At 40.7% G+C, this 13,378-nt stretch overlaps 1 protein-coding gene across 4 annotated transcripts in view; it reads left to right on the forward strand.

Annotated features, from left to right (window-relative positions):
• The window catches only part of Sorcs1 (sortilin related VPS10 domain containing receptor 1), a 514,871-nt gene that overhangs the window by 202,161 nt on the left and 299,332 nt on the right, over window positions 1–13,378 (forward strand). For all 4 annotated transcript variants that reach the window (XM_042689577.1, XM_042689575.1, XM_042689574.1 and 1 more), the window contains exon 2: window positions 4,166–4,233. In XM_042689577.1, the coding sequence (XP_042545511.1) occupies window positions 4,166–4,233 (68 nt within the window). The remainder of the gene's footprint in view (window positions 1–4,165; window positions 4,234–13,378) is intronic.

A 13,378-nucleotide genomic window follows, 5' to 3' on the forward strand; every position in this document is an offset into this window, starting at 1 on the left:
ACATACCCCAGCTATTCAAAAAATGTTTTTGGTTTTAATTCTAAAATACCTTTAATAAGAATATTGAAAATGAGCTGTCATATCCAACATGGTAACATGACTAACAATTGTTATAATTAAGGGCATAAAATAAAGACTCTCTGTGTATTAACTTACATTGCTGCCAAATCAATTCATCTTAATACATACCAGAAGGAAGGCTTGCCCTGCCATGTTGATACATTGGACACTTTTCACTGGCTTTTACTAATTAACAGCAGAACACACTGTTTAGTCCACCATATACTAGTGTCTCTGTCTTCTCAAGTGCTTCTGTTGTGCAAGTCAGTGCCAAACGTGGCTGGAATAGAAGGGAGGAGTAAATTGGGTCTTTTGTAATAGTGTTTCACTCACATATAGAGGAGGTAAAGGGCCATAGTTGGTGAAATTCTTCAGTATGGGCTTGAAAATCTCAAAAAAGAGATGCGCTAGCTTAGGGTCTCAGTTATGAGACATTGGTTCAATTCTGGGGCAGGTAACTTTACTTGCTTCCTGGAGGATGCTACCTTTTCTCTCACAAGATTCGATATTGTATCTGGCTCCTTCCTAGTCTATAAAGTCTGCTGCTTCCTGTCAGAAGCTTGGCAGGTGGTACATGCTCTCTCTAAGTGTAAACAAAGTGAGATTCTGATTTGTGGGCCACCTACGACAAGAAGGAGCTGCAGGAAAATACTAGGGTAGATCCCAGGCAATGACAGCAGTTCCTAGACAGAATAGAATGGTTCTTCAAACATATCACTGCAGAAAGTTCCAGAGATAACTGGATTCTAAAGTCCTGGTACAATGGAAGTGTTGATTATTAAGCCACAGATGTTCTGATGATAACTATTTTAAGATATCATCGTAAGATTTGGAGAGAAACCTAAAACATCTCTCATCTCTGGTCATGATACCGTTCATTGTTTCAAATCATGATATTTGGGCATTGTTTAGTAACAACAAGATATGGAGGTAAATGGAAAATTAGTAGATTCTCTGCTTTCTCTGAGTGTGTGTTTTTCATCAAAACAGCCTTGGTCTTATTGAATTTATAATTACACGTTACACACTCAAAAACTCTATGCATAAAAAAATCATGAAACAAATGAAGAGAAATAACCATTTTTATATTGTTTACTACATTTTACTCAAGTAAGTTTGAAAACACACAAAGTTATAAAACAATAGTACCAGATGAGACAAGCAATTGCATTATTTTCACTCACTTAACTACTTATTTAGACTGTGTTCCCTTTTAACATGGGCTATTCCTGCAAACTAGTATCATGAATTAAAAAAATCAGGAGGAACTAACAAGCAATGAAACAGGCTTGTGAAATGATTCACCATTATTATGTTTCCTTCCTTGGCGTAAATTGGTATATAACTCCTATAGGCAGTAACAGGGAAAAAAATGAAAGAAAGAAAGAGAATTCAGTGGATGGAAAGTAGATCTGGAGGTTAGCAGTTCTCCTTTGTTCCCTGCTCTGGTGCTGCAGAGAGAAAGATGAGGTTGATTTCAGAGATAGGCTTTTGAAATGCCATGAAGAACTCCTCTTCGGGTGCAGTATTGATGAACTGCCTGACTATATCACTGGCCTTTTAGTTTTACTAGCCCATCAAGAAGATGCATAGTACAGATTTCTACCTTCGTACTATGGGAATCATTTAAACATAGTTTTGTGAACCATTGCATGCTGGGTTCTAGGGTTCCTTTTCTGAAATGCCTCTGAATTTCCTCATCAGATGTATGGGAGGCATAGCCTGTGATCAGCTGAACTACGTTATTTGGTAGTATATGTAGTATATGTAGTGTTGCATATACCTAGAACTGCTTTTCACCCATACCCCTGTTTTCATGATGAGGGTTTGGTAGAGCAACTTGGAAACACCATATGGAGTTGAAGCATCATTCTGTGTCTTCAAACAAACAGCCATCACGCTGCCACTGATCAGTGCTCCTGGGATGGCAGTGATTGAAATTCAGCACTGAGGGTGATTTAATTGGCACACAGATCTGCTAAGCATATGCCCCCACCACAGGCCTGCCATCTGATGTGCCCACAGGCTGCAGTGTACTTCACACATGCTCACGTTTTGCTAGAGAAGCAGCAACGTTGTGAACAGCTCTTTGAAGGGAGTGATGCTGTGGCTTCTGGGAGACGTGGCTTTAGTGGACCGGGTCTTGGGGAATCTCTGTTGTTAGGTTACCATAGTTCTTCATTTCTTCGAATTCCGGACAGAGCAGAAGTCACAGAATTCCAGTTTATTTGTTGTGGAAAGTGGAAAAACATTCTTCCGATTCATGTTTGGGCCTTCAGTAAACCCATCTCTGTGTGCGTAGACTCTAACTTGGAAGAATTCAGCACAACTAAGTAGCACAGTGCTTTGGAATTCAATATTATCGGGTCTTGTGCTCACTGAAGATCAAACTGATCTCTTGGTCTTCACAAAAAGTCAATGAAAACATTTTTTACTGAGTTTGAAACAGCTGAACAGGACCAATTTTTTTAAATCTATCTTTGTGTGTGTGTGGGTGTTGGGTGTGGAGCTTGAACTTGGGGCCTGGGCATTGTCCCTGAGCTCTTTTGCTCAAGGCTAGCACGCTGCCATTTTGAGCTACAGCTCCACTTCCTATTTTCTAGTGGTTAGTTAGCCTGGCACTAGTGGCTATCCCTGTAATCTGAGCTATTCAGTAGACTGAGATCTGAGCATTGCAGTTTGAAGCCAGCTGAGCAGAAAAGACTCCATGAAACTCTCCAATTAATCACTCAAAAAACCCAGAAGCAGATCTGTGGTTCAAAGTGGCAGAGCACTAGCCTTGAGAGAAAGAGCTCAGGGACAGCATCCAGGACCTGAGTTCAAGCTTCATGACTGACAGAAAAAAAAAAGAAAAAGAAAAAAGAATCTCACAGACTTCTCTGCCTGGGCTGGACTGGCTTTGAACTGTGATTCCCAAATCTCAGCCTCCTGAGTAGCTATGATTACAGGCCCAGCTTGGACCAAAATTTCCAGGCTGTGAGTACCACACAAAAAACTGGAACCTCAACAAGGAAAGACCTAGCATTTCCTTTCCTTATGAATTAGGGGTAGGTGTGGAAAACCGGTTGTAAGGAGCAGGCTGCACTGCTGAGTGTTTGTCTCCTAGCATTAGACAGCCCTGAGGATGGGTGTTTCAGCATGCTAGAACTAATGACTGGCACCAGAGCACATTCTATTCTCACAGATCTCTCTGCATTTCTTTGTGTTTTTTTTCTGGCACTAGGAAAAATCCTGGCTCCTTGTTACCTGATTTTTGAAGGTGTAAACTAGACAGTTCACTATTTCCTCTGAATGGGGCTGACCATCGTGGTAGGTGAAGAATCAGATGGGGCTTTAGGGCTATGGAACCTTAAGTTTTGGAGTGCTTCTATCTCGTAGGTTCCTTGCAGCTACTTATTCTCAAATGTTAATTTTTATGTTTATGTTTCTTATGGAGACCTTCCCACTCCCAATTCTACAAGGTTGGGACTTCAGATTACTGAGATTTCTCTCCTTTCTGTCACTTAGCCCTTGTGTGCTGTGTAATGGCTTCTACCCAATGGCGTTCCTAAAAATTGAGAATCCAAAGAATCAATGAAAGCTGAGCTCACCAAGAAGGAGTGTGGGAAGGAACTAGCACTAATGTCCATGTTAGTTTATGTGGAATTTGAATTGTGACCCTGTCTGGGAGTTAGCATTGTCCTGTGTCTCCCTTAATTGATGGAGACACTGAGGTTCAGAGACGCTCAGAAGTGAACTCTGTGGCCCAGCTGTGGAGGATAGCAACTGCTCCAGTGACATTCCTTAACCCTCTCGTCCTTTGTGTCCATATTTGACATCTCTTGCTTAGCCTCCACCAAATGTTACACCATGCAGGGTAAGGAATTCAAGGTGTAGAGGATAACTTTTGCTCCGAAGAAAGAGGAAGGGACGGCGGACATCTGGCCTAAGGTTTTCAGCGTAAGGCCTGCTAGCCCTTCCCCAGTTACTGCAGCAAAGGCTATAACAATTCATTCAATTATGTTAAGCACCCATTAAAGGAATCCTAAGACCTCCCCTGGGCCATTTCAGTTCTAAGAGACGGTAATTGTTCGAGACTAACCATGATTTCTTCTTTTGCCTTCAGGTGATTCTCATTTTGACAAAGCTCTATGATTATAACCTGGGGAGCATCACTGAGAGCTCACTTTGGAGGTATGTAGATAAATGGAGCCAATAATTACTGTGTTCTTTAAGCATAGTCTCCGCCATTGTGCTCCCTCCTCTCCCTCTCTCTCTCTCTCCCTCTCTCCCTCTCTCTCTCTCTCCCTCTCTCCCTCTCTCCCTCTCTCTCTCTCTCCCTCTCTCCCTCTCTCTCTCTCTCTCTCCCTCTCTATCTCTTCCTCTGCATATCCTGGTGGGAAAGTTCCTGTTTATATACACCCCTCCCTCCTCTGTTCATTCTGTTTCCCTAGGCTTTATCTTCGGGCAGGCCAAGGAATTACATTCTTTATTTGGTCTGTCAGATCTTTGTGCTACACTGTCATTCAATTATGCTTATGCCTTATGGGCATAAGCCCATGGAGAAGGAGAGTGGAGGTCTCTTCGTAGCAGGGATCAACACAACCTCTAGGGCTGAGGAATCCAAGCTTCCTGCCAGGGTCATATTCTTTCATGCCTAACTGCATATGTTTCTTACTAGCTGTATGCAGGTACTTGCATGTGGCAAGTGTGTGGCACACACACACACACACACACACACACACACTTTTCTCTGGGATTCATGCTGTATTGTCTTACAAACACAGACTGTGCATGAAATACCCCTGCAAACAAACATTGTGCCAATCTTTTTTTTTTAATTTAAAATTTAATTTTATTGTCAAGGTGATATACAGAGGGGTTACAGTTATATAAATAAGATTATGATGAACATTTCTTGTCATACTTGTTTATTCCCCCCCCCCCCCCGCCAATTTCTTTTATTCAGAGTAACTTATGAGTACCAGGACCAAAGCGCAATTGGATAATGAGAGGTTCAGGTATGGTTACCTGACACAGGTGGATGAGGAAAGCCAAGCAGGAGTGAGAAAACCAAGACATTTTTAAAGAAGCAAATAGATAAAATATTAGGCCTCTGAAGAGTTTTCTGTTATTTGTCACAGCTTTTAGGGGGCTGATTCTTGGCAATATGTAACAAGAAGGGCCTTCTAGATTTTCTATATGCACGTGTTTATTTCTTTCTTGCCCTCTTTCTAGTGTGTGTGTGTTTGGATAGGTGTATAAAACCATATTAGAAATGTACTGTTTATTTGTATAACCCATAATATACAAATATATATTGGAAATAAATCCTATGGATGCTGTATGTTACTTATAACTGATAATCTTGATACTTAGTAGGAAGGAACACTCCTTTTGGAAAAGGCCACTTTTGAAATGTGAAAGCGATTATTTATAATACTTTTCACAGGCTTTGGAGTCTGAGCAGGTTGTGATAGTCATACTCAGTATATGACCTCTTCCACCTTAAAGGAGTCATGGCTAATGGGAAGGAGTGGGTGGGATCAGGAGGGGAAAGCCTCATGATTGGCTCTTCTTTGTCTTGTTAAGGCCTGCCTGAGGGAAGCTACATTGCCTGGTATGTACTCACGTTCTCCCATACCAGCTCTTAGTATTTTATTCAGAAAATCTCACCTATACAAATAAAGTCTTAACAACAGAAACTATGACTCCCCTGGACAAGTTTCAAGCATCTGTCCAGACAGCTGTTGGTCTGAAGGAAGACCTACTACATAAAAAACGCTCATCACATTTACCTTTTTGAATGCTCCGTGGTGAACAGAGCAACTTGTTTCCAACTTGCAGTCATCAATATATTTCTTTTTCATTCATTTATGTAACAAAGATATATTGATTAATTCCTGAGGGGGACAGAGATCTGTGGACAGAGATTAGATTTTATCAAATGTAGATTTGACCAAAAAAGTCCCTCAAGTAGTCACCCAGAACTGTCACATTCTTAAAGAGGATAACCCTAATTTAAATAGAAAAGCTGCCATACAAACATGAAGATTGCAATAAAAACACGAATCAATCTTTGCTTTTTGTCTAAGCTTATATTTTTCTTTTCTCAATCAGACTATAGTTTTTAACCCAGCACTTTGCTGGTTTAGTGCTACTGATTATGATGCTGGTAATGGTAATGCTGTCAATAATAATAATAATAATAATAATAATAATAATAATAAACCTTAAGCATTCACATAGTATCAGTCAGTACTTACTATCAGAGAATTAATAAGTAGTGGCCTACAGACCTACCAATTTGTTAGTTTGTAAACATCAGACCTTTATTGTTTACCTAGAGCAACCTTCTGGTGAATATTTCTAAACCTAAATAATGAAATAGCATAGTGTACAATGCTACATATATATATAAAATTAATGGGATATTCAAATTGCTGTGGTGTCCTAATCAGTATTTTTCCTAGTCCTGGGCAACCAGGCACTGGTGCCTCAGGCCTTTAATCCTAGCTATGCAGGAGGCTGAGATCTGAAGATCACACTTCAAAGGGAGTCTAGGCAGAAAAGTCCATGAGACACTTTACTTCAATTAACCAGCAAAAAGCTGGAAGTAAAGCTGTGGCACAAGTGGTACAGCACCAGCCTTAAGTGGAAAATGCCCAACAAGAGTATGAGACTTTGCGTGTAAGTCCCAGTAGCAGCATAGACACCAAAATAACACTAATAATAATAATAATAATAATAATAATAATAATGGACAGAAGGAAAATGGCTCTTGTCCAAAAATTAAATACATGCACTGTTCAATTGAGCCCTCTTCCTTGAAAGTTTAAAGCCAGGAAAGTTAAAAGCCAGGAAATAGCAAATACCCTTGGGGCATTACAGTAAGCAAGAAGCAGTTGGACAGTTGGCCCTGTGCTGATGTCGTAGGTCTCTAACCCTCTCTGGATTCATACTCAGGCATGACAAGAGGCACTGTACCAAATTAATGAGCTTTTGCTCCCTGTTGTTCTTGTCATCGATTCTACCTTAATCCTGGAGCAAGTTGTTGATTTTTTTCTGTGTTGTATTGTTGTTCACTCAAGGAGTCAAACTGAGAGCAAAGTGTTGATCTGACACCAAACAATTAATTGCACCTCCCAACCAACTCCAAGAGTGGATTTAGCTCTGAGATTTGTGAAGCACTGTGGTTTTACCATTTGAAGCGAGATAAGCTTAAAGGTTGAGATAAATAAAATGTCAAAATCTAGATAGAATATCTCTATGAAGAAATATATTCCTTCCCTCTCCACCCCCCTAGAGTACAGGGTGATCAGTGCTCTGCTGAGAGGCTGAGCATGTGAGGAAGCTCTCGGCAGTTTAGATGATGTGAAAATTCCTTCTCATAAAAGGGGCACATGATCACAGCACCTCTCTTTCTTAGAGGTTGCTGCTGACTTGTCAAATGCAGTATTCAGTGTTTCAGATGCGCATAAGACACAGGCAAGTTTCGGACTGCGTCTCCAGAACTATGCACTTGTCAGAATGATCTTGTGTTTTTATTTCATTTTTTATTTATTTTTTTCTTTTTTTAAACTGATTCTGCACTCTAGCCAGTAGCCAGCCTCATGGACCATTTTCCCAGGAGGCACCTGGTGATTCCCAAGAGAAGTTTCTAGGTAATGCAAGAAGCAAAACTGTGGTGTTGTGCCCAAGGTTTGGTTGAAGGAAACTGAGCTGAAGCCTGTGAACTTCATTCAGATCCCAACCCGGTCCTTTCTTCCCTACAGAAGGGTGATTCCCACAGACCGAAAGCCTCTTTTCTCTTCCTATTCCACCTCCAGCCAAAGGGCCAGGAGGTGATTTGAGTCACATTATTAGTTCCCTGTTAATGAAGGTTGGTTTCTTCCATAATCCAGATCTCCCTTAGCCACAAACACAAGGCTGTTGAAAAGAGGAAGCACACCCTGAAAATGACATGTGAGGTAATTTCCCTGTGGGAGAATTCTTCCTGCTACCAAAAACCCAATGCCATTGTCATACCTGTGTCCCCAGGCCTGTAGGAGACAGCCAAGCCCCTGCACTAACAAGATTCTTCCACAGGGCTGAGCAGATTGCTGAGGAATAACTTTAATGGAAAGGTTTTTATTTTTCCTGAGTAATTCCACCTGCCATGACTATTTCCCTTTGACAGAATCTATGGTCTTAGTTTTCTATTCTAAAATGTCACACGTTTCTGGATTATACTTTCTTAGGTATTGGGGGGAGGGGGTTTTGATTTGATTTTGAGTTTCCTATATGGATGTCTTGCCTCTGATTGTCTGGAACTCCACATTCCTGGGATATGAGGAAATGGCAGCCCACCTCTGTGTTTAGGGGAGACACTAAGCAACCTTCCCCATTTTCATGAGGATGGCTTTTCTCAAGGTAGCCCTTACTCCAAGACCTAAGATTACCAACTGTGGTTACTATGGCAGCATTGGAAGGCAGAGGTCATGGAGAAGAAGCAACATCAGTTTGCTTTCTGATCACCTTTGTTTTCTCCACAGCATCCTCCAGGAGCTTAGACCAACCAACTTTACTCCTTTTTAAATGAAAAAAAATTTTTTTTCATTTCACTTCCTGGAGTCTCAATTGATCTTTCTTTTTTGTCTTCTACTGCTCTTTGTTTATTAAGTGTCCACACTTCTTGACAACAATTACTTTTCTTATTTTATTGTCAAAAAAGGGAAAGTGTCATATGTTTCATCTATGGTGAATGACTTGTAGGTTCTGCCAAAATAAAAGGGTCTTTTGGAAGGCCACACCATGGAAGTGGCCCACATGTGGCCTGTGGCATTGCCATGTGAATGTGGATCCCAGGCTCTGTTTACTTCCTTGCTGTAAGACCACAGGGAACCTTTGTCAAATCTCCCTGCTTCATCCACTCACCTCAATACACATATTTATCTCATAGAACTATGATGACACCCATTAGCATGACACAACACACACACACACACACACACACACACACACACAGTAAACAGTGAGAATCAGATAATCACCAACCTTAGGTTTGAACTTCTGTGGCCTTTGCTTGCCATGTCTTTTTCCTTCTATTTGATTGGCCTAAGAAATGATAGCCATTTTCTCTGCTTTCTATGTGCCAAGCTCTCTTGTATGTCTGATACATGCATTAGCTAAATATCTGTGGGATTCATACTTGCATGATATCTTTTACACAGAAAGAGGTTGAGACACAGGGAAATTACCTGGCTGGGGTCATAAAGACACTGAGCAATAGATATCAGACCTGATTCGAAGCACGCTAGCTCCCGAGGCCCAGCTTTGAGCCCCATGGGAACCATTTCTTGATCCCTTCCCTAACCACGTCCTTCCACATACAGAAAGAATTGCTGCTCTTTGAGTAGCACATATATTTTTCCTTCTTGAATATGTTATTTTCTGTACATTTATAACCTTGACGAGAGTGTCTTGAAGGTGCATACTATTTTATATTCACAATTTTATTCCCAGCCCTGAGCGCAATTCCTGTCCCATAGTAGGTAATCAGGGCCAGGGTAAATTTATTGGGAAAAATTTTAAAGATCCAAGTTTTTTTGTCACCTGTGTGTTTTAATTAACTGATGTAAAATTAATGCCATATTGCATAATGCATACATGCTCAATAGTTATCAGAAGGTGGCTTATTCAAATGTCAGGTCTGGCTCTAATTAATTGTCATTGCACACATAGGAGGTGACAAACACTCATTTAATTGCACTTGTAGATTGACACTGTTGTGCCTCATATCTCCAGTGATGCTTCCTTGAGTACTGAGAGCTAACCAAATGGTAAACCTGGGTGAGTTTATTCCTATCCATTTTTTTTCTGTCAGTTAACTCTAGGGAGTTGTTCAAATACACGTGTAATGTCTAACCCATCAATTCCTAATCTGACCACTGCACATTGTGCTGTCACCCAAGAATGAACAATAGGAAGGAGGATATTTAACCACATTTGAGGCCTTGGCTCAACTGTAAGCAAAGGCCAGGGGAGCCCGGGTGGTGGGGAAGCTGGTATCCCAGGGTAGAGTGGTTTTTGCCCTGTGAACTACAGGACAAGTGGGAGAAAAGCAGCACTGCTAGAGAACTTTAGAAAAACCTTTTTCTTATTTCAGGTGAAGTTTCCGGAAGCCTGTTCAACTCGTAAATCAAGCCAGGGCACTTTCAACTCAGTTCTCCTCTTTCCAAAGGGAAATGGTGTGCTGAAGAGTTATTCCTCAGCACGGCTTTATTTCTTTCTCCTGCTGGGATGTATTAGCAAGGTCGTCACCTTTGGTTTATTGGCTTCAAACAATCTGTGATTGCAGCGGATTATGACTCCTTAGCTTGCAGAAGCAGGAGATGCAATCAATTCATGAAAGGCACAAGGATTTTTTTTTTACCTTTGAAAAATGTATATTTATTTCTGCCAACATTCCTCAGGACCGAGAGCAAAAAGAGCTTTTTGAAAGGAATTTATCTTTAAATGTCCTGCTTCTTCACATCTCTCAAATGGAAACACAGAGTCAACCGATGTGAGCTCAGCCTTAACTCAAACTTTGCAGAAAATAATATGAACCAACAAAAGTCTGTCTTCACCTCTAACCATCCACCGAATTAATTTGGAAATTTGTACTCATTGCATTATGACAGGCCTATACCTTTTGAAATAACTGCAGACTTGTATTAGCTGCATTTACCAATAGACAAGGAAAAGTTTTCTTTGAAGAACATTTTGTCTGGAGGCTTTTAGAACTTGATTGGTATTCATTGTGATACTGATTTGTTATTTCCCTTCTCCCACTTGAAAATCTATCCTTTTTCTTTTGGTACTAGGTTTGGAACCCGGTGTTTTGCCCTTACTCAAAAGGTGTTCTACCACATGAGCCATACCTTCAGACTTTGTTTTGTCACATAGGGTCTCAAACTTACTCCCAGGCCAGATTGGGCATATGGAAGCATAAATAGGACTACGATCCTGCCAAGCTTAGGAATCTGATTATCACTTCTCAATTCAAAGGAGTAGCAGTAGCAAAATTTAAATTACATTCTTCCTTTTCCATTGCATGAGACATTTCCTTTTTAGGGTTGGAAAAAAAAGCAGTTCAACTACTTGACTCTTCATAACCTAACACATTAATGCAACAGCATGGACATCATGGCTACCTTCTGGCAGGTAGCCATTGGGCCTGGCCTGTTGTCAATCAGTTTTGCTGGCACCAAGCCTGCCTGGTGACTGCTGCTCTTGTAACAGAGGTCTGGACTTGGAGTGTCCTTTTCAGAGACCATGGGAGATTGTGAGGGTGCCTTTAAGGGGGCATAGGAACCTAGGGAGGACTCTGCTTCTACACATCACTTTGTTTGCTTGCTCATCTCTGGTATGTTGCATCTTCAGAACTGGAAGTCTCTTACTCCAAGTGGTTTCTGCTTATTTATTAGGCTGTCAAAACAACGGGAAGGGTTCTTCCTTAGTCACCAGAAAGCATGTGGGGTGGGAGCTGGGACAGGGTCATTGAAGTCAGCCCCTGGCCAATCCCAGGCAACAGGGAACGGCTGAGACCACGGCCTCTGACCATCCTGATGAGCTTCCCCACCTCACCAGCATGGTGGCATCAGGATTTCTGTTGCAGACTGGTTTACTGAGATTCTCTATTCTCTCTGGACAGCACCTGCAAGGGTATATTCAGGCTGAAAACTGGGGCCAATTCTCTTCTCGGTTTCACTCTAGGAGGGCAGACAGTCAAGGTGTATTTACTGTTTGTTTTTACTAGTCCTCTACAAAATGAATTACAGGAAGGTAAAGCAGGCTCTGTTGGGGAGCAGCCCTCAACAGGACGGGGAGGGGGAAAACCGGGGGTTCAGATAAGATGAATAGGATCAAAGTACTGAGAACATCGCATGCATAATGTCAATGTCAAAGTGAAATCCTTCTTGTATAACTGAACTATGCTAATAAAGATATTAACGTGGTGTCTTATACATTTCATTGTTACAATGGGTCAACCTGTATCCTTATTTCACCATTTTGTTATTTCCCATCCCCTCCCAAAATTGAAAAATATATATACAAGATGCAGGGCACGGTAATCAAATACAGTGACAACCGGGGTTATGCCATGGGGGAAGAACATACAAAAGAAACAAAAAAAAATCACATAGTACATATAAGTATATTAAAAACAACAGCAACAAAGATAAAACCTCTTATGTCCCTACCTTGGGGTTCATTTCACTTAGCATCATCTTATATGGTCATATGTACATAGCTTTGGACCTCTTCTGCTTGTCCTAGACATATACTAGTTATTGCAAATAAGGCAAATCATGGGACCTATTTTTCTTTGGGTTTGGCTTACTTCACGTTGGGGAGGTGGGGGAGGGAAGGGATGGCAGGGGAAAAACAAGGGAGGGGGTAGCAATGCTTGATAGGAAATGTACTCATTACCTTACACATGTAACTTTCACCCCTTTCTACAGTATCTTACAATAAAAATATAGATTAAAAATATTAATGGAAAAACTACCATCACCAAGGAAACAAGAAAAGTAAAACCAAACACAGGAACAGTAAAACCATAAAGCTAATAAGTTAAGCCTCTGGAATAAGTTTTAGTGGAATAGAGAAAGTAGTGAATGTAGAGTTTTGGTTCCTTTTCCCTGCACTTGTTCTGCGTTCTTCATTTATTTGGCTGACATTGCCCCCTAACTTTCTACTCCCTTCTTTTCTCTTACATTCTGTATTCTTACGAGGAAAATATAAATACTAAATCTGTCCAGTGATGCCATCTATAAATCCCATTTTCCTCATCTGGTAAAAAGATCTGTTGATACCTCAGAATTTCAGATTGGAAAGAGCACATATTTGCTCATCTAAGATTATAAAGTTTCTTTGGAATTTAACCAGGGCATAAACATATCAGAAATATGTGGTAACAATGAACTGGTATTGATTTTGTTTGTGAAGAATGTCATGTTTGAGAAGTATACATTTTTAGTTTCCCAGGATGCTTTTAGAGTTGAGTATTGTATTATATTCAAGAAATTACTTTGCCTGTTGTTGCTTTCCTCTGGGGCTATATCTAAACTCTCTCATCACAAGGTCTGGCTCTGATCTATGGGGAAATCAGAGGGAATCCCTGAACTAAAGCTGTGTTTCCAGCTTCCTGTTGTTCATGAGACCTGTACTCATATAACTATATCTCATCTAGGTTTATTCTCAGGGAAAATATGAGTGAAATTCCAAGATCTCATGAAATGTAAGTTTTTTCCATAACTAGAAGTTTCCATGCCTTCTCTTTTTCATATTAGTGTCAATCCATTCTAATATG

This window comes from Dipodomys spectabilis, unplaced genomic scaffold (genome assembly GCF_019054845.1).
Source record: "Dipodomys spectabilis isolate Male_0828 unplaced genomic scaffold, ASM1905484v1 ptg000125l, whole genome shotgun sequence".
NCBI classification, from domain to species: Eukaryota; Metazoa; Chordata; class Mammalia; order Rodentia; family Heteromyidae; genus Dipodomys; species Dipodomys spectabilis.